The sequence below is a fragment of the Vulpes vulpes genome, chromosome 12 (genome assembly GCF_048418805.1).
Source record: "Vulpes vulpes isolate BD-2025 chromosome 12, VulVul3, whole genome shotgun sequence".
NCBI classification, from domain to species: Eukaryota; Metazoa; Chordata; class Mammalia; order Carnivora; family Canidae; genus Vulpes; species Vulpes vulpes.
The window spans coordinates 6,159,455-6,180,972 of record NC_132791.1 but is presented as its reverse complement, the minus strand read 5'-3'; the positions used below and the strand labels follow the sequence as shown (position 1 = coordinate 6,180,972).

Below are 21,518 nucleotides of genomic sequence, written 5' to 3'. Positions count from 1 at the left end.
CTTGCTGATGTTGAAAATCAGACCTGGCAGTGCTGGGCCCACTTTCCTGGAGGGCAGCAGTTGGCCTGGGGCTGAGCCACCGTGGCCCCCTCGACTAGAGCCCATACTGCCCAGTATTCCCTGGTCCTCACCACTCCCTCCTGCCTCCCCAACACAGTGGCTACGTGGCAGGTGTCATTTCTCATTGTGATCACGCTGTTGTCTGTCTTGCATCCTGCCCCGTTCATTTATTTACATCACCTGCCTGGACCTTCTTGGCATGAGTTTGCATGCCCCGTCCTTCTGAAAAACCCAGTCTAAAAACTCACTTCTAGGACGAGCTTCTCCCCACGAAGCTGAAGCCCTGTTCTTTTAGCCTCCCCCTCCCTGGTACTACCTGTGATGCCCCTCCGTGGGCCCTAGCCCAGCGGGAAACCAGTGGATGCCAGCTCCAGTGTGTTCTGAGTCCGTGCAGAAAGGGGCTGGGGCTCCAGGAGGTGAACAGGCAGGGAAAGGTACACAGCAGCTGATAAGACACACTGGATGCCGAGTAGCAGCTGTCGGGAATCCCGATTCATATCTGGGTGGACCGAGCCTCGGGCTGCCTGCCGGGACGTGCGGGGTGAGGGAAGAGTGATGATCTTGTCCTTCTGGGATTGTGGGCTTTTCAGTGCCCTCAAGAGGCCCAAAGCCATCAGATAAACACACAAGCGATCAAACTGAGAACTTCGTTAAGTGAACTGGTGGATTGGAACCAACCACATGGCCAAGCGATTGGTTTTGTTTGCCTTTGCTCTGTGGTTCAGGAGGCTAATTTTAGGCAAAGATTTGGTTCTTAAAAAATGTTTGAAGATAGATTTATCGTGGTTAGGTCTTCCAAGAGAGGAGTAAGTAGCCAGTCCACCATGAAGGTAATGGATTTTCAGGTACTGCGCTGAGAAGAGCCAAGAGCTGTTGTCATTTTATGACATTTTCATGAACTAGTTGGAAACAGACTGGTCATCGTGGGCTCAACTGAAGAATGGGATCCGGGCTTTCAAATCTTGCTTTTACCCTTGATCTTGTGGCTGGGAGTCTGTACATGGATAGTTTGTGCAGAAAACAACCTGCAAGGGCCGTGTGGTGTGTGGCAGCTCTCGGGCCTCAGCACCTCAGAGTTCCACATCCAGCAAGCTGTGGGGGTCACAAGGCAGAGGGCATAGGAGGTGAGCAGGCCCCTGTGCGGCAGAGCCGGGAGTTGATCCTGCCCCCGTCCCTCTAGCAGGCCGTGCCCCGCGAGAACGAGCACCTGGGTGGACATGGCACTTCTGGGGCAGCCGGGGTGCCGGTGCAGGGGTAGCTGTTCAGATTTGCATTGTCGGCTGAGCCGCAGGGGACTACGCGTGGGAGTCTGTGACCTCTGTTGGGCGCATTCTACCTCTGTGTTGGGTAGGCCGCGTGGAACTCCTCCGCAGCTGGGTAAGCATCGAATGAATGCACGGGGATTAATGAAGATGGAGAAAGGAATCCCTTCCCTAGCCCAGGCCTTTTTAAAGAGACTGCATCGGCCCCGGGAGTGAACTCCTTATTGTGCCATCCGAGAGGTTAGGCGTACACCCAGCCCTGGAACTGGGCACGCTCAGTCTTTTCACCTGTAGAATGGGAATGACAGTGTGGATCTCATAGCGCTGCCGGGAGGATGGTGGGAGACCACAGGTGTAAGACGTGAGGCCCATGCCTGGTGCACAGGTGCTCAGTGAATGAGGGCACCTACTCCCCCTGCCAGACAGAGAATTGAGGGGCTTTCTTTGCCGATTTACAGATGGTACCTTGAGGTAGGCCCACATGGAGGTGTCAGCCCAGGCATTTTACAGACACAATTTGGAGAGCGGGTCTTCCTTGCGATGTTACCAACAGCCTCTGCATCAGGAGGCATCGGGCGGGGGGTGGTGTCGGAGCCCAGGCACGGAGCAGGGCCTGGAGGAGCCACCGCCTGTGGCTTCTTTTCCTGTTGCCCCATCATCGTTCAGAACCCTGGCCCCCACGGTCTGAGCACTTGGCCTTCTGACGTAGGGGGTTGCTGAGCGACAGTGGCATTTCCCAAAGTGGGTTCTGGGGAATCACCATTTTTGAGGCATCCTAAAGAATATGGTGTTTTTAAAATGGGCTTTGGTGGCTAACTATATTTAGGAAGCCTGGGTCAAACAGAGCTAAACGGGTCTCCTTCCGGTTGAGCTTCTCAGAGCCTTTGATAGCGCTGTGCGGGTTGTTTCCCTGTAAAAGGGACCGGGTCGGCTGCGCACCCCAACTTGACTTGCTCCCAGAAGCCTTCATCTCCGGGAGCATCCAGTGACCCCACTGTGCCCAGAGCAACTGGGAAGAGCAGAGCTCCCTTCAAGCTGAGTCTTCTGTCTCCGGACCTTCTGTGGGTGGGAGTGGGGGTAAACTGCTCTGTGTCCTCTTGGCCGGACCCCATCTCTGGCTTTCCAGACAGCGCCAGGAGGGGCTGTCACTCTGGCCAGAAATCACTTAAGGAACCGGCCCCTTCCCCTGGATGAACCCTGAGCAGAACTCCTCTGGCCTTTGGGCTCCCAGGCTCTGGGCTTGCCCTGGTGCTCTCGGTCGCACTGTCGCCTCTCCCAGGATGCCCTCCCTGCCACCCAGGGACCAGTAGGCTTGTGGAGCTGGGATCAGCTATCTGGCCCTCCTGCTCTGCCAGAGTCACCACCAGGAGACAGCCTGTCATCCTCCCTGCTCCATGGTGGAGTCTGTAGCAGCAGATTTCTGGCAGAGGGAGTAGTGGGTGGCAGGTCCAAATGACTTAGTGTCCCAAATGTGGCTCCTTAGGACCAAAGATAGGAGACCCAGGCCTGTCTGCCATCAGCCGATGCTGGGCACTGGGTGGGGGGGATCTCCTGGGGCTCTGATGAGGCATCAGGCAACTCAGGTGAGCCCAAGGAGCTGGGAGTCTGGTTTAGGGCCCCGGAGCCCCTCACCGTGCAGGTTCCTCAGCAGAAAGCCCTCGGACTGGGGGCAGTTCCGGGGTACCCTGGCCTCAGAGCCCCCCGCAGCATGCCCTTCCGCTCGGACTGCGTAGTGCTAACCAATCACTGGTGTTTCTCGCTCTCTCCCGTCCCCACCCAGCAGAAAGCGCTTTCAGTCGGAGAGTAGAAGGCAAAGCACAAAACCACTTTGAAGAGACGAATAGTAGTTCCCAAAACTCCAGCGGTGAGTGTGCCCCGTGCCGACCGTCCTGTGCTGTGGCCTCCGCCCACTCCTCCCCGGGGTGGCAGCAGGCGGCCCCGGCTGGGCTCCTCGTGGGGCCCGATGCTGTTCCCGGGGGGACACGGCGGGCAGGGAATCAGCAGGGGGCCAGGGCCAGAAATGGGAAGGGTGTTTCCTCCCAGGAACCTGCCCCGGGCCTCAGCGGCATCTGGGGACTGCTGTTCTTGGTCTCTTCCCATGGAGAGAGGAACTCGCCCTCCCCGTACCCTCGGCATTGACTCAGAAGGCCCGGGAGGAGTCCGAGAGCTAGCGCTGTTTTTGGAGTAAACGCTATAGCCAGTTCCTTTCCAGGGGAGGCAAAGGGGGTGCAGCAGAGAGAACTGTAGCCCCAGAGCCGGAGGCCCTGAGTTCTGGCCCACTTTGGACCAGAGGCCGTCCACAAGTACGCTTGCAGCACCACCTGCCCGGGGAGCTCCGGCCGCGGTTCCCGGTGGGCGTTTGGCGCCCCCTGGCGGCTGCCCTAGAGTCCCTTAAAGCAGAGCCGCCAAAGGCCACCCTCCCCCCAGGGATCCTTGGCTGGCCTAGCAGGACCCGGGGTGCCTGTCCGGAAAAGGCGCGGCAGGTGGGTCCGCAGTGACACCCAGGGCAAGCTGGGAAGACAGTTCTGAATCCTGGGCTCCGTGAGGGTCGGGAGCCTACCCTCTCGCACGGCTGCAGTTCAACGCGCCGGGTCAGGTGCTGGCCACCGCCTAGGCACAGGCAGGTGTCCGTCCTGAAGCAGCCAGGGGCGCAGACTTGAACGCGGAGGCTTCGGCCCAGTACGCGGAGCTCCAGCTTGGACCTCTAGCCGAAGGACGAGCTGGTAACCCGGGCCGGCCTCGTCCTTTCCTCCAATGCAAAGTGGGAGTCACGCACCCATCCCCGTGGTGGTGGACGGTCGGCAGGTGCCCCGTGGAGCTTACGCACTCCCGTGGCAGGGTGTTGTGGTGGTGGTGGCGGTCTGAAGTGAACCAAGTGCTATGTGGAGCCCCGAGGAGAACCGAGCGAGGTGTGCCGCTGGGCGGGGGGGGGGGGGGGGGGGGGCGGCGCTGAGAATGTCAGTGTAACCCCCAAAACCATAGAGAGCTTACTGGCTTTTCCAGGCTGCTCACCGTATTGGGAAATGTAATCCCATCTCCAAGAGGTGGCCCTAAAAGTGAGGGAGTGCCTTGGCCAAGGCCATACAGGAAGAAGTAGGGCCAGGACTGGGGCCACCATCTCCCGGGGAGCCTTCCCTCAGCCTCCAGGCTGTACCCCTTGCCTCTCCGTCCTCCAGAGCTGCTACTCGAATCGGGGAGGACAGTGTGAAGTGCTGCTGCCAGCAGCCACCATTTATTGAGCGCTTACTACGTGCCTGGCCTGTGTTCAGAGCTGTATGTGTCTTACCTGTTTTCATCCTTACCACAGCCCCGGGATATGGGGGTTGGGGGGGCGTCAGTGTTACTGTGTTATCCGCATTTTCTGGATGAGGAAACTGAGGCCCAGGAGAGGTCAATCATAGCCCCCGGGCCCCAGCCTGTAAGAGACTGGGCCAGGACTCCGGGCCTAGTCCCTCTGGCCCTCCCCTGCCGTCTACTGCCTTTGAGGCTCACCTGACAACATCAGGAAGCAAGGGGAATCCCCCAAAGCACAGCACCCCCCCCCCCCCCCACAGCTGCTCTGGTGACCGTGCCGGGACCTAGAAGCAGCTCCCAGCTCCCTGTCCTGAGTGGCAGCCACACCCAGACATTTATTTCCCCATTAGAGCTCTGTGGGCTCACTTTCTGAGATTTGAGGGTGTCCTAGAGGCGTGGCCCGGGCTGACCTTGCCCTGCCCGGTACCACAGCACCAGCCCAGAACGTGAGCCTGGCTCTCAGATCCAACGAGAGCCCCGACGGCTTACTGCTTCCTAAGACAGAAGTCATAACAGTCATCTCAGAGCACCAGGACGGGAAGAGACTTAGCTAAACTGTTTCTCTTTTGCAGAAACTGCAAGTCCCCTGATTTCCAATCCTTTCCCTCTCCTACAGAGTAAGTGACGGTCCCTCGGGGGGCTGGAGAGGGCAAGGCAGGGCAGAAAGTGAACCCAGCGGCCACAGGCTCAGGACCTCCAGGGCACCTGCCCCTGGGCCACCCCGAGGCAGACCTGGCAGCCAGCGGAGGCAGGAGGAGGGCCCAGCCCCGGGCGGGAGGGGGAGTCTGGACAGAGGACGAGGCGGAGCCCTGACCACGGGCCACCTGCCTTCTCCACCCCAGCCCTGGCAGGAACCCAGGCCTTCCCGTTGCTACTCCCAGGGGGGCAGCCTCAGGACGCCTCCTCCAAGCCCATCTCCGCCTCCCTGTGTGTCCCTTTGTCACCCCTCTTCCTCCCACATTCCCCCGTGCCGGGCACTGACCTGAGTGCTGGGGACACGAGGTGGAAGCTAAGGGGTCCACCTGCGCACGAGGCCCCCTTCCTGCCTGTGCTGTCGTCCTTCCATCCCGCCCGCCCCGGCCCCGCCTTCCCTGTCCTCGCCTGTCCTGTGTCCTCTCGCCCTGCGCTGCCTCTCTCCACTTCCCACCTTCTCTCTTGCGTACTTCCTGCACCCTTTACTGCCCTCTGTGCCCTTACCTTGTTATTGTTTCATCCGTACATCCATTTGTTCACTGGGCAGAGGATGGGCTGTGGTGGGACGTGGTCTCTGCCCCCTTGGGGCACTTGGTCCGTTAGTGTCACCCCCTCCCCTGTCCCCAGAACGGTGCCGGGCACACAGTAAGCACTCAATAAAGGTCTGCTTGATTGAATTAGGCCCTCTCTGGTTCTGCAGGCAAGTCTTCCTCTCCCCATGGCTCCTCCCTCCCCCAAGCCTCTCCCTCACCAGTCAGTGACAGGGGCAGACAGGCTGGGCCAGAGCCCCAAGCGCAGAGCCCCAGTGTGTGTCTGGGTTCCCGGATCCAGGGCTTCCAGGGCCGTTCTGCCCCTAACACAGCTGCCTCATTTCTCCCCCTTCCACCCCAGAACCCTACACCTGCGGCGCCTGTGGGATCCAGTTCCAGTTCTACAACAACCTGCTGGAGCATATGCAGTCCCATGCAGGTAAGGGGACCAGCCGCCGGCCCCGCCCCCAGCCCCAGGCCCCACCCAGCCCTGGTGCCGTCCTGGCCCCACCTCTAGCCTCACCCTGGGTGCTGCCCTTTGCCCCGCCCTCAGCCCTGCCCCAGGTGCTGCCCCTAGGCCCCTCTCAGCCTAGGTGCCGCCCTGGGTGCCGCCAGCCCCGCCCTGGGTGCCGCCCCAGCCCCAGCCCCACCCTGGGTGCTGCCCTAGCCCCAGCCCTGCCCCCAGCCCTGTCCTGGGTGCTGACCCCAGCCACGCTCTGGGTGCTGCCCTAGCCCTGCTCTCAGCCCCGCCCTCAGCGCCGCCCTGGGTGCCACCCTAGCCCAGCCCTTGGCACCGCCCTGGGTGCCACCCTGGCCCCGCCCCAGAGCCTCCACCCTCCTCCTCAGGAAGGGGTCACAGGACCTGGGACCTGCCCTCAGGGAGCACTGGGGCCCCCCCGGGGGGGGGGCGGGGGTGCAGCACAGGCCTGGCTGGAGCACAGTTAGGGCCTGGGCTGCAGAAGGCTCCAGAAGGCTGTGGCCCTGGCACTGAGCCCTGCACCTGACGGGCGCCCAGTGGGAAGGACCGCTGCCCGGGAGGAGGGGGGTGAGGCCTGCCATCCCCGGGAGCAGGGGCAGGAGCTGGGAGCAGGAGGGCAGCCTGGGCGGGGCTGGGGGCGGTGCCAGGGTGCCCATCTCCGAGCTGAGGCACACTCGCCCTGACGCTGTTGGTCCCCACGCCGGGCCCAGGCCCCACCTGGCATCGGGGTCTAGGTCGGAGGCAGGCCTGGCGCTGGCACCTCGGACCAGTCCTGGGCGCCGCGGGGGAGTCAGGCCTGCGCTGGCCACTCGCTGTCTAGGTGACCTTGTTACCCGCCCTCCTGGCGCCTCCCAAGCTTGTGGCGTTAGCGCCCTTCTCTGAACCGTCCTGCCTTCAAAGCCGTGCCTCCCGTTCTTGGGTTTTTTTCACAGTAGCACCCCGCTTCTGCTCCAGTTTCCGCTGTGGTCAGGCAGGTGCTCTGTGCTGTAACAGATAAACCCCAGATTCTCGGTAGCTTGACGTAATCGCTTCTCCGGTACATCTCAGCCCGATGCAGGTGGCCTGGTTGGGTGGCCTTGGACGCGGTCATTCGGGGACCACAGCTGTGTCCTCCCCGTGGCCCCTCAGAGCCTCCCTCTGTCTCGCACCAGGCGGCGGGGAGAAACACACTTCCTCCTTTTACCCCCTTTGGATCCCAAGCGACACATGTCATAGGTGTTCCAGTCCCAGGGGCGGGGAGCACGCCTGTCCAGGGACAGCCTGACACTCTGCAAAGAGAAACGGGAACCTGGGAAAGGCAACCAGCTGTCCTGGCCACCCCCCTCCCCCCAGATCCCCCCGTGGGACAGGAACGGTGGTGGCTGCTGTGCCTGGGATGGTGACCATTGTGCCCCCTTAGGTCTGGCCAGGCCTACGCTGAGTAGCGCAGGACTAGTCTCAGGCTGCGGACTGTTCTGTTAGTGCGACCTCTCTGCGTCCAGCGTGTCCGTGCACTTGTTCAGCACGTACTCGGGGGCGCGCCGTCCCCCGTGCTCTCTGGTGGGGGAGCTGGTATTTATTTCTAAAGGACTCCTGAGAATCTGAGCAGAGCCAGAGTGGCAGCCAGGACACGGGAGCGCCAAGCTGTGGGGTGCCTCCAGGCCGCGGCCCGGGCAGGACACAGGCCCCCCTGCTTCTCCATCTCAAATCCCGGATGTCGGCTGCCCTCCTGCACGTCCTCACGTGCCTCCCACCTCCTGCTCACCTTTGCCATCACCCGTTCCCTCGCCACCGAAGGCCTCGAAGGCCAGCTGAAGGCGTCCAGACGTGACGCTCCGGGAACCGGAGACCGCACACCTCTTGGACCCCAGACTCCCAGAGTCCGGCACCTGCCTGTCCCAACCCAGACCCTCCACCTGCCGCTCCGCCCCCCTCCAGCGGCTCCTGGAAGCTGAGGCTAATTAAGGAAGAGTCAGTCTGGGGGCCTGTGCCTCCCCACCCCTCAGGCAGTTGGGTGGAGGCCATTAAAATGCAAATCAAGGCTGTGCCTGTGGTGGCCCCGTGGCTCCCAAGCAACCCCGACTTGTTTTCTAGGGAGAGCTTTGGGCTGCTTTGTTCTGGTCCACTGCGGGCAGAGAATGCCTCGCTGGCAATCCGGTGCAAAGCCAGCCTGAATCCCCGCCAGGCTGAGTCGGGATTAAAGGATTGACTCCATAGAGAAAAATTAGGCGTCATGATCTGTGCAGTTCACAGCGTCGCTGATAAGGGGGATCAGCCTCGAATAACACCAATCTCATTAAGAGGCTGCTGAATGGCACAGGGTAATTCCCCCTAATAAACTTCTTTTCTGGCCTGTAGGAAAATTTGTCTGGCCCCTGGTGACAGCTCCAGAGTCTGTTTTGGCAGTAATAATACCGCAGATCGCTAACATTTAGTGAGCAATTACTACAGGTCAGACGAGGCTGTGTCATTAGATCTGCTGAACGAGCCGACGGTCTCATCCCCATCTTAGAGATGATGAAACTGAGGCTCACGGATCAGAATCACGGGCCCAGAGGTGCACGGCGCAGCTTGTACACGGCATCAAACGTCGTGTGTGCCAGACCTTCCCTCGGAGCTGCTTCACCTCTCTGGGGCTTCAAGCTTTTCATCTGCGAAGTGGGCCAATCCACGCTCCCACAGGCTGGGTGAGGGTCCTGGAGACGACATGTGTCAGATGTTGAGGGTCGTGGTACATTCTCAGATACTGAACGACAACAGGTGCCTCTTCTCCCCGTCCTCTGCCAGGAACAGCAGCTTTCTCCTTCCTGCCCTGGTCCCTCCCCGGGAGATGGCCTGGACTCTGGCTTTGCATCTGGCCCTTTGCAGATGGGGCCGTGCGTGTGCCTCTATGGTTCTTAGGGGAAAGGCGCACTGAGTGAACTTTATTTTCGGCTTGAGCTATAAATCAAGCCTTTTCACAGGGCATTTACCGAGGACGTCACCTGTGGCAGGACCAGTATCGGTGGGATACGGAGGGGGGAAAAAAGGTGTTTGAATCAACTGCTCCTAGACCTTGGTCTCCACCGCCTGGTTGAGTCCTCTCCATTCCGGGTCCTGCGGAAAAGCAAGAGGTTGAGGGACTCCCGTGCAGCTTTCTAATGGGCTTCTTTTCGTTCATTTTTTTATTTTACTTTATTTTTTTTTTTAAGATTTTATTTCTTGATTCATGAGAGACATAAAGAGGCAGAGAGACACAGGCAGAGGGAGAAGCAGGCTCCATGCAGGGAGCCCGATGTGGGACTCGACCCCGGGTCTCCAGGATCACGCCCTGAGCCGAAGGCAGGCGCCAAAAGCACCAAGCCACCCAGGTGTCCGTTTTCATTCATTTAAAAATTGGATTTATGAAGGGAGGATGTGACATACGTGGAACTCACCAATTTGAAGAATGCGGTTTGATCATTTTGACAACCTGTGGTCATCTAATCGCATCTCGATCAAGATGGGTATCGTTAGCATCCGCCCCAGAAGTTCTCTCCTGCCTCTCTGTAGCCAGGCCCCTCCCCGACCCCAGCCCTGACAGTCACTCTCTGCTGCTTCTTGCTGTAGTTTTGCTTTTACTGGAATTTTATAGAAATGGAATTACATGGTATTAAGTTTTTTGTGTCTGGCTTCTCTCAGGTAGCATACTTTTGGATTAACCTGTGTTCTGTGTTCCCGGTAACTCCTTTTTATTTCTGAGGAGGACATCCCCTGTTCGGGTATGCCATGACTTGTTTCTCCATGTCACCAGTGGATGGGCATTTATCTCCAGTTTGAGGCTATCAGGAACAAACCTGCTGTGAACGTCCAAGTACACGTTTTTTTGTGTGGACCATGTTTTTCACTCTGTTGGGTGCACACCTGCGAGTGGAAATTCTGGGTTACACGATAACTCGTGTTGAATTGGGAATTGCCAGATTATTTCCACCAGGAGCTTGTACCACTTTTCCTTCCCCACAAACAGTGTGTGAGGGGTCTGATTTCTCCACGTCCGTACAAGATACTTGCTATCATTTGACTTTTTGTTACAGCCATTCTCGTGTGCGCAAAGTGGTATTTATTTCATGATGGTTTTCATTTGCATATTCCTGATGACTAATGACATTGAACATCTTGTCTTATGCTTATTGGCCACTTGAATATCTTCCTTGGAGAAATGTCTGTTCAGATCCTTTGGCCATTTTTTAATTTATTTTTTTCTTTTTGTTGTTGAATTGTAAGTGTTCTTTACATATTCTAGATACATGATTTGCAGATATTTTCTACCATATTGTAAGTTGTCTTTTTTGGTGTTTTCTTGATGCTGGCCTTTGAATCACAGAAGTTTTAAATTTTGAAGAAATCCATTGTTTTTTCTTTTATCGTGCGCTATGGGTGTCCTTTTTTGTTTATTTGTTTGTTTGCTATTGGTGTCTTATCTGAGAAACCAGAGTTTTAGCTTTTACGTTTATGAATATATTTCATTTTGAGTTAATTTTTGTATGAGGTATCAAGGAAGGGGTCCTGCTTTATTCTTGTGTATGTGCATATCCAGTTGTCCCACCATCATTTTTTTAAAAGACTACCCTTTCCCCCATTAAATTGTCTTGGCACCCTTATCAAAATTCAGTTGTTTTTAAGTGTGAGGGTTTATTTCTGAAATCTCAATTCTGTTCCATTAATCTGTATGTCTTCCTGTCCTACCACACTGTCTTGATTAGTATGTAGCTTTGCAGTAGTTTTAAAATCAGGAAGCGTGAGCCCTTCAACTTTGTTCTTTTTCAAGATCATCTTGGCTACTTTGCATCTCTTGCATTTCCACATGAATTTTAGGCTCAGCTTGTCATTTTCTCTTGAAAAGCCAGCAGGGATTTTAATGGGATTGTGTTGAATCTAAAATAATTTGGGGAGTATTGCTGTTTTGACAATATTAAATCTTCCAGTCTATGAACACGGATTGTCTTTCCATTTATTAAGGTCGTTTTAGAGTTCTTTCAACCATGTTTTTAGTTTTCAGTGTACAAATCTTGCTCTTTTGTAAATTTATTCCTATTTTATTATTTTGGATGCTATTATAAAATGGAATTATTTTCTTAATTTAATTTTTGGGGTGTTCCTTTGCTGGTATAAAGAAATAAAATTGATTTCTTCTTCATTATGTGTTGATCTTGTTTCCTGCAACCTTGCTGAACTTCCTTATCACTTCTGATAGTTTTTTTTGTGTATGGATTTCATAAGATTATTTATGTACACATCCATGTTATCTGCAAGTAGAGATCATTTTACTTTTCCTATTCCAATCTGGATGCTTTTTAAAATTATTATTTTTTCCTCCTTGCCCTGGCTAGACTCACTAATGCACATTGAATAAAAAAGATGAGAATGAATATTCTTTTTTTTTTTTTTTTTTTTTTTTGAGAATGGATATTCTTGCCTTGTTCCTGATCTTAGGGGAAAAGCTTTTAGTGTTTACCATTAAGTGTGATTTTAGCAGTGGGTTTTTCATAGATGCCCTTTGTCTGGTTGAAAAAGTTCTCTTCAATTCCTGGTTTGCTGATTGTTTTTATCATGAAAAGGTATTAGATTTTGTCAAATGCCTTTTCTGCATCTATTGAGACGATCATGTGGTTTTGTTTTTTGTTCAGTTAACATGGCATCTTTGTACGTTGAACCAACTTTGTATTCCTGGAGTAACTCCCACTGTTACAGCTGGATTTGGTCTGCTGTTTTATTGAAGATGTTTGTACCTGTAGTCCTAAGAGATAGTGGCCTGTGATTTCTTTTCTTGTCATTTCTTTGTCTGATTTGATTATCAGAATAATATTTGCCTTGTGAAAAAAATTGTGAAATGTTCCCTCCTCTTCTGTTTTCTGAGAAGAATTTGTGAAGAGTTCCTTTAACGTGATTAGAATTCACCAGTGAAGCTGTCGGAATCTGGACTTTGCTTTTCTTTCTTTTTGTGGGAAGTATTTTGATTATTAATTCAATCTTCCATAGGTCTGTTCAGATTTTCTATTTCTCAAATTGGTTTTTGGTAGTTAATGTTTTTCTAAGAATTTGTTTATTTTATCCAAGTTATGTGATTTGTTGGAATACTGTTGTTCATAGTATTTCCTTAAAATCTGTTTAGTTTCTATCAAGTCAGCCGACTTAAGTTTTTTTTTTAGATTTCCTTTTTCAAATCCAAGAAGTTTCTTTTTCTACCTGGTTAGGTAAGAGTTTATGTCATGAATGGCTATTGAGTTTTGTCACATTTTAAAAAAAGATTTACTTATTTTGAGAGAGAGAGAGTGCGCGTACACCTGGGGCGGGGTAGGGGGCAGAGGGAGAGAATCTCGAGCAGACTCTGCACAGAGCACAGAATTGATCCCACGGCCCTGAGATCATGACCCGAGCCGAAATGGAGTTGGACACCTAACAGACTGAGCCACCCAGGCACCCCTGAATTTTGTCACGTTTTAATGTGTACTTATATCTATAGAAATCATTTTTCTTCTCATTTTCTCTTAGTATAGGGAATTGCACTGATTGGATTTATTTTTTTAACCTCAGCTTAACATTTCTGGGGTAAATTCCACCTAGTGATGATAATCTTTTAATATATCGCTGTATTTAGTTTGCTAATATTTGGTTAAGGGTGTTTTTGTGTATGTTTATGAGGGATATTGGTTTGTAGTTTCTTCTCCTGCAGTTTTTTTCTCTAGTTTTGGATCAGAGTAATGCCAGCCTCATAAAATGAATTGAGAGATGCTCTTCCCTCTCCATTTTCTGGAATAATGTGTGTAGAATTTATATTACTTCTTTCTTAAATATTTGGTCAGATTCTCCAGTGAACCCAAATGGGATTTTTCTTTGTGACTGGTTATTTAACTATGAACTGAATTTCTGTAATAGATACAGGATTATTTCAGGTTATCTATTTTTTCTGGAATGGACTTTTCATATTTTGTATCTTTTAGGTTATTTGTTTGCCTCACTTAAGGGGTTGAATCATTTCAGTCTTTCTAATATCTGTAGCATATATAGTAATATCTCCTTCCATCATTCCTGATACTAATAATTTGTGTCCTTTTTCTTTTGAAAATATTTTTGCCTCAAGGTTTATCCTTTTTTCTTCATTTTTACAAGGAACCAGCTTTTAGTTTCATTATTTTTCTCTATTGTATTTATTTTCTGTTTTAGTCTTTTTTGCTTTTAGCTGTGTGATTTCTTTTCTACTTACTTCAGACTCCATTTACTTTTCCTTTTTAGATCTCTCTCAGGGTGGAAGCTTATAGTACGGATTTTAAACCTTTATTCTTTTCTAATGTGATTTTTAAAAAATTTATTTATTGATTCATGAGAAAAACAGAGAGAGAGAGAGGCAGAGACATAGGCAGAGAGAGAAGCAGCCTCCTCGCAGTGAGCCCAATGTGGGACTCGATCCCAGGACCCGGGATCACACTCTGAGCTGAAGGCAGATGCTCAACCACTGAGCCACGCAGGAGTCCCTCTAATGTAATTATTTAATGCTAGAAATATGCCCTGCTTTAGATGGATCCCATAAACTCTGAAAGGTTATATTTTAATGTTAAGTTCAAACCATTTTCTAATTTCCCTTATGATACTTTTTTTATCTGTGTGATTATAGAAGTGTGATGTTTATTATGCATATAGTTGCAATTTTTCCAAAGACCTATTTGTTACTCATTTCTAATTTTTAATTCAGTTACAGTCAGAGACCATTTATGTGATTTCACTATATTTCTTCCTACCTCCTTTTTCTGGGAACCCAATTATATGTATATTAGGCTGCTTGATCTTGTCTACTCTCTGTTCATTTATGTACAGTCCTTTTCCTTCATTTGTAACTAATAATTACTCAGGGAAGAGAGTTGAAATCCCCAGTTACAATTGTGGGTTTGTCTACTTCTTGTTTCAGTGTTTGCTTCATGTGGAGATATATATATATATATATATATATATATATATATATAATTTATATTTATATTTAGGATTATTATGTTATTCTTGGTATTTTGACCCTGTTGTCATGGTGTAGGGTCTCTTATTACCCCTGGTAATATTACTTGTCCTGAGGTGTGGTTTTTTATTCTGTAAACTATCACAAACATCCCTAGCTTTCTTCTCTACTATTTGTATAGTATACCTTTACTTAGCCTTTTACCTTGTCTTCATATTTAAATAGATTCCTTATAGATAACCTATGGTAGAGTCGTACCTTTTTATTATTAAGTATGATAATCTCTAACTTTTCTTTGGAATGTAGAGACCGTTTATATTTAATGTAAATTTAATATTATCGAGTTTAAATCTACCATCTTGCTATTTGTCAGACTCAGAAGAGTCAGTTGAGCTTTTTGAATCTGGGCTTATATTTTTAATCCAGTTTGGGAAGACTGGCCATTTCTTCAGATATTTTTTTCTGCCTTTTCCTGGGACTCAAAATTATATGTATATGAAACTGTCTGATAGTCTCCATGCTCTGTTTCCCATCTTCAGCCTTTTACCCTTTCTGTTTTTCATGTTAGGTAGTTCTCTTGCTCTTTCTCCACTGATTTTTTTTCTTCTGTGGCACCTGATCTTTTGTCACATATGGGGTGTTTTTTCCCTGGACAATTTATTTTTATATCTACGAGTTCCATTTGAGTTGGTTAGTTTCAGCTTTGGGTTTTTCACATCTTGCAGTTCTCTCCTGATGGTATGCATGTTTCCCTTCATGACTTTGAGCACATTTATGGTATTTATAACCACTGCTGTAAGCTCCTTACTGGATAATTCCATCATCTCTGTCCTTTGTGGCTCTATTTCTATTGGGTGGTTTTTCTCCAGGTTGATAGGTCATATTTTCTTACTATTTTGAATGCCTGATAACTTTTACTGTATAATCAACATTGCAAATTTTTATATCATTAGGTGCTAGACTTTGAAAAAGGATTGGACTTTGTTCTGGTTTACAGTTTAGTTACATAGGGCCCCCTCGATACTTTGAAGACTTATTTTTAAAATGTATTATAGCAGAGAGGGGCTCCTGGGTGTCTCAATTGTTTAAGTGTCTGCCCTCAGCTCAGGCCATGATCCAGGGGTCCTTGGATTGGTCTCCTTTGGGGTCCCTACTGAGTGGGGAGTCTGTTTCTCCCTCTCCCTCTGCCCCTCCCTCCCCACTCAGTTCTCTCTCTCCCTTCCTCCATCTCTTTTTTTCTAATAAGTATATAAAATCTTTTTTAAAATGTACTAGGACAGGTCTAGTGCAGCCCTTAATCTATGGTGAATTTTGCCCCATAGTGAGGCCACCCTACCCAATTACTTATGCATTGTGGTGTCTCCCTCTGGTTGAGGGAATGCAAATTATTTCCTCCCCACCCCCACTTCCTGCTTTCTAGTGATTCTTTACCCAGCCTTGCAGAACTTGACTCTGCACTTGGGCAGGTGAGTAAGTATTCAGCAGACTTCAGGGAACCCTACTAAAGGTCTCCAGAGCTCTTTCTTCAGGTAGCCCCCTCCTCTTTGGTGCTTTATCTGTAAATTCGAGCTCCCTTTGACCTCCCTAGGTTCCTGCCTCTTCAAATCAGTAAGACCACTGGGCTCTGTTCCAGCTCCCTGTCCCTATGCTGCAGCTTGGAAACTGCTTTCAGGCAAGCTGGACCAATCGTATTACTTAGCACATTTGTTCCTCTTTTTCTGGGGTCATGCTTCTGGATTACCTGTCCGAAAGCAGTGGTATCATGATTGACAGTTGTTTGCAACTGGATGGAGAGCAATACCCATGGCAGGTTATGCTTCATGGATGGAAGTGAAAGTCCCCTCTTCCTCTATCTTTGATGCGTAGGTTGGTTTGTTCCTGGACTTGCAAGTCTAAAATACAAATATAAACAATATGTATAAAATTATGATGAGATCTTTTCCTTATGCATTTTCTTTTGTTATCACAGTCTGTGCAACCACCTTTCCTAGTGATTGTAATATGTTCCTTCAAGTGAATGTCCTGGAGTTTCTGTTGTTGTTGTTTGGGGGGTGTCCTTGGTTTTCTTTTTGTTTTTTCTTAGAGTTTCTTAATTAGCCTTGCAGGGCTGAACATGTACGTATTGGGGAAAACTCTTCTCTTGGTATGAAAGTTGTGGCCTTGGCCTCCAAGGCCTGATGCCTCTAATGGAGAAGGATGGAAGATATCTGGCTACCCCACACAGGTGTCATGGACCTATTCATATCCTTGGATTTGTGATTCTACCTATAAGATGATGTTGCAGGGAAATAAACCCACAACAACAGAAGCACAGAGAAATGATATTAGAATATTAGGCAAGTAGGTTCATAGCAGAACAGTAATATTGGAAACAGCCCAGAAACTCAGCACTTGGTGTGTGGTTCAGCAACCTGTGGCAAATTGTACAACAGAAGCCCATGTGGTCACTTGTGATGACAAGCATGTTACTCAGACCATGTCTACTCAGAAATGATTCTATAAAAATGGCAAGGAGTAGCCATGAAGGGAGGAGAATAGGCATGTGCTATTTTATCATCTCTCTCTCTCTCTCTCTCTGAGAGAGAGAGAGAGAGAGAGAGTGCAGGCTGGGGACGGGGAAGGGCAGAGGGAGAGAGAGAATCTAAAGCAGACTCCATGCCAGCACAGAGCCAGACACGGGGCTCGATCCCATGACCCTGAGATCATGACCTGAGCCAAAATAAGAGTTGGATGCTCAACCAGCTGAGCCACCAGGCGCCGGGCATGTAGCATTCATTTATGAAACAGTCACACATGCACAAGTAAACAAAAATTAGGAAAATGCATGGAACAGGCATTAGGAGTCAGGGGACCCGGGATCTCTGTCTCAGCCTTGCCTTTGGTTTTTTTGTGTGATCCAGGGCAAATCACCTGTATCTGGGCTTCAGTTTCCACATCTGACACCTAGGGCTCTGGTTTTGCCTTTTTCCTTTAAATTTTTTAGTAAATAAACTGAAAAGATAAACACACTTAAGAGAAATGAGAGAATGTGAGGTCCCTTAGGCCACTCGCTAACTGATCCCCCTTGCCCATTTCTGAGCTGGAACATGTGGTTGTGTGTGGGTGTGGGGCTCCCCAGGTAGACTCCAGGGCAGCGGTTCCCACCCCCGAGTGCTTACTGTGCACCTGGCCCTGCGCTCCAGCCTTTCCTTGCATTTTCTCTGGTCGGTCCTTCTGGCACGTGTGTCACATCCATGTGCTCATCTGCATTTTCTCAAGTGACACCGTGGGGGCTTTGCAAGCATAATATGGCTTCCTGAGCAGGAGCCAGGATTTGGACCCAGGCCTGAGTCCTAGAGGCCTTGTTTGGACTTCACCCGCCATGCTGTAGTTCTTGTTTTGTTTGTTGGCGGGCCTCTTGCGCAACAGGGTCCCACGCTGTCCCCTTTGTATCCGCAGCGGACAACGAGAACAACATCGCCTCCAACCAGTCCCGATCACCACCTGCTGTCGTAGAAGAGAAGTGGAAACCCCAGGCCCAGAGGAACAGCGCCAACAACAGTAGGTCTCTCCCAGGCCAGGGCCCAGGGTCTCACAGAGGTCTGCCCCCTGCTCCTCTAGCCCCGGCTCCAGTCGCTCCCTTCTGCCCTCCCCCACCCCCAATCCCACCGCCTGTGCCTCTCGTGGTGATACAAGACCGCATGCGAAGCTCTTATATACCTAAGACCTCATCCGTGGGAATTGTGACCTCACTGGACGGGCAGAAGGAAGCCCAGGGAGAGGAGGTGATCTTTTTGTGGTCAGAGAGCCCATATTTAGTGATGGTCAGAAGTGGAACCCACTCTCCACAATTTCTCTTGGGTGCTCTTTCTTAAGATGCTGTGGCCTCATTTATTTTATTCACTAGAGAGTCCTTTATTAGAGGCAGGCAGTTCCCATGTTGAGAAAGAAGTTGGACCAGTTGGCTTCTAAAGTCTAGGTGCCTGATACACGCAGCAAGTGTGTTGCATACGTACCCTTATGTTCTAGTCCCATGCTCATGGCAGGCATTGCTAGTCAACCCTAGAGTGTTACTCCATGAGAGTCACGTGTTAAAGACCACCAGCACCACCAGTTTGTGTGCAAGATGAAACCTCCCCATAAATCCTAATGCCAGATGCTTAGAGTAGTAGGCTGCTGCCAGACAAAGGAACCTCAGATGCCAGGTTTTTCTTTCTAAGGTTTTATTTGACAGAAAGATAAGGAACAAGAGAGCACAAGGGGGGGAGCTGCAGGGAACCCCATGTGGGGCTCGAACCCAGGACCCTGGGATCATGACCTGAACCGAAGGCAGATGCTTAACCAACTGAGCCACCCAGGCACCCCTGGTGCTGGGTTTAATCACATCTCTCTCTGTGTCCCCTGCCAGCCATGAGCAGCGGTTTAACACCCAACAGCATGATCCCGGAGAAGGAGCGGCAAAATATCGCAGAGCGGCTGCTGAGAGTCATGTGCGCCGACCTGGGTGCGCTGAGCGTGGTGAGTGGGAAGGAGTTCCTGAAACTGGCCCAGACGCTGGTGGACAGTGGCGCCCGCTATGGGGCCTTCTCGGTCACGGAGATCCTGGGCAACTTCAACACACTGGCGCTAAAGCACCTGCCACGCATGTACAACCAGGTGAAGGTGAAGGTGACGTGCGCCCTGGGCAGCAACGCCTGCCTGGGCATTGGGGTCACCTGCCACTCGCAGAGCGTTGGCCCCGACTCGTGCTACATCCTCACGGCCTACCAAGCCGAGGGCAACCACATCAAGAGCTACGTGCTGGGCGTGAAGGGCGCGGACATTCGCGACAGCGGCGACCTGGTGCACCACTGGGTGCAGAACGTGTTGTCGGAGTTCGTGATGTCGGAGATCAGGACGGTGTACGTGACGGACTGCCGGGTGAGCGCGTCTGCCTTCTCCAAGGCCGGCATGTGCCTTCGCTGCTCAGCCTGTGCCTTGAACTCGGTGGTGCAGAGCGTGCTGAGCAAGCGGACGCTGCAGGCCCGCAGCATGCACGAGGTCATCGAGCTGCTCAACGTGTGCGAGGACCTGGCGGGCTCCACGGGCCTGGCAAAGGAGACCTTCGGGTCGCTGGAGGAGACCTCGCCGCCGCCCTGCTGGAACTCGGTCACGGACTCGCTGCTGCTGGTGCATGAGCGCTACGAGCAGATCTGCGAGTTCTACAGCCGCGCCAAGAAGATGAACCTCATCCAGAGCCTCAACAAGCATCTGCTCAGCAACCTGGCGGCCATCCTGACGCCCGTAAAGCAGGCGGTCATCGAGCTGAGCAACGAGAGCCAGCCCACCCTGCAGCTGGTGCTGCCCACCTACGTCAGGCTGGAGAAGCTGTTCACGGCCAAGGCCAACGACGCGGGCACCGTCAGCAAGCTGTGCCACCTCTTCCTGGAGGCCCTCAAGGAGAACTTCAAGGTGCACCCGGCACACAAGGTGGCCATGATCCTGGACCCGCAGCAGAAGCTGCGGCCCGTCCCGCCCTACCAGCACGAGGAGATCATCGGCAAGGTGTGTGAGCTCATCAACGAGGTGAAGGAGTCCTGGACCGAGGAGGCCGACTTCGAGCCCACGGCCAAGAAGCCCCGCTCCGCCACGGGCGAGAACCCCGCAGCTCAGGAAGACGATCGGCTCGGGAAAAACGAAGTGTACGATTACCTGCAGGAGCCCCTCTTCCAGGCCACCCCTGATCTCTTCCAGTACTGGTCGTGCGTTACCCAGAAGCACACGAAACTCGCCAAGCTGGCCTTCTGGCTGCTTGCGGTTCCGGCCGTGGGGGCCAGGAGCGGGTGTGTAAATATGTGTGAGCAAGCCCTTCTGATCAAGAGGAGGCGACTGCTCAGTCCAGAAGATATGAATAAACTCATGTTTCTGAAATCCAACATGCTTTAAGACTTCAGAACACTAAGAAGAGAAAAGAAGAGAAAAAAGAAGGAAGAGAAACGTTAGAAAAAAAAACCCCACAAACACACACACACACAACACTGTCGCAAACAAAGAAAAGGAATTTAAGTTCTAAACACTGTGGACCTCATTATAAACGCCCCCCTGGAAACTTAAGTGCTTTTTCAGTGTGTGCGTGCATGTGTGTGTGTGCACGCCCGCCCGCCCGTGTGCGGATGCGTCCGAGCACGCGCGCCGTGGGTGTGCGGTGTGGGGCGCGGGGGCCCTGTGCTCACCTGTGGGGCCGCCGCAGCCTCACGCACCCATGCACACACACACACTCACGCAACCCTGGTGCGTGCACATACACCTGCCCGTGGGCACGTGTGCATTAAGCCAGGTGTGTCAGGAAAGCTGAGTGGGAAAGAGGGAAGACGCTTCACCTCCTTTTCTCAGTGAGGGGGCTCGAAAGACTCCGTTTTCAGGTGTGCAGATTGGTAGGAAGCTGATGTTGTAAAACGTTCAGGCAGCTGAGATCTGAAGTGACTTGACGCTCTCTGTCCTTGACCCCGTGCACCCCCCCCGCCCCTCCCCGCCCCCGCACCCCCTCCTGCACCCACCCCGCCCCGGCTGCTCTGCCATGGATTCTCCAAACTGCATCAGATGGACAGTTTCTGCACTGGACTTAGTTCTCGTTCACCTTCAGGGCATTGAGCTGTTGCCTTCGAGACACCCACGGGTGTTCCCGGGGCAGCCGCCTTAGAAACACACCTATCTATCTCCCCAAATCAGGAAAGGAGACTTTAAGAATATAAAGCTGACTTTTTGCTTTTTAATATAAGATAGGAAAAAAAAGACATTTTTTAAAGAAGTATAGAGACCGTCTCCACTCCTTAATAATGTTTTTTTCCTAACGTTTTAGCAGTTTTTACCTTTTTTTTTTGTTTTCTTTCCAGATTTGATTTTAGACTCTGCTAGGAGGCACTGAATGTCTGTAACTTATATTTTGGAGGTTTTTTGTTCGTTTGTTTTTTTCCTCAGTTGCCCTTTTTGTTCCTCAAATCACACTGTAAACTAGCTCATCTCAGTGGTATATTCAGTAGCCTGAGGTTTTTATCAGCCCTCCCTGTACAGGCCCATTTTCATGTATTCGAACAGCCGAGACCACCAACTCGGCTTTGCTGTTTGGAAACCAGGAGTGGGGTTGGCGTCACACGTTTCACAGACGCGGGGTTCGGTGGAAGCCGTAGGGGCCGCATGTGGCTCGGGAGTTCTCCTGAATGTACGCGCAGGAGCCGCCCTCCTGGTTTGCTGTGTCTGGTACCGCGAATGTCTGACTTCTGTACCCAGAGTGCATTACACTA

The 21,518-nt window shown here is 51.4% G+C and overlaps 1 protein-coding gene across 36 annotated transcripts in view; it reads left to right on the top strand.

The window, feature by feature from the left end:
• ZNF618 (zinc finger protein 618) overlaps nt 1-20,291 on the top strand; it is a 179,072-nt gene extending 158,781 nt beyond the window's left edge. For 10 of the 36 annotated variants that reach the window (XM_072727617.1, XM_072727598.1, XM_072727592.1 and 7 more), the window contains 5 exons: nt 3,106-3,186; nt 5,189-5,233; nt 6,201-6,278; nt 17,698-17,799; nt 18,647-20,291. In XM_072727617.1, the coding sequence (XP_072583718.1) occupies nt 3,106-3,186; nt 5,189-5,233; nt 6,201-6,278; nt 17,698-17,799; nt 18,647-20,163 (1,823 nt within the window). In that variant the 3' untranslated portion in view covers nt 20,164-20,291. Of the gene's footprint in view, nt 1-3,102; nt 3,187-5,188; nt 5,234-6,200; nt 6,279-17,697; nt 17,800-18,646 lie in introns of all 36 variants that reach the window. The other 26 variants (XM_072727616.1, XM_072727596.1, XM_072727590.1 and 23 more) reach the window with 3 other exon arrangements.
• Nucleotides 20,292-21,518: the final 1,227 nt, after the last annotated feature.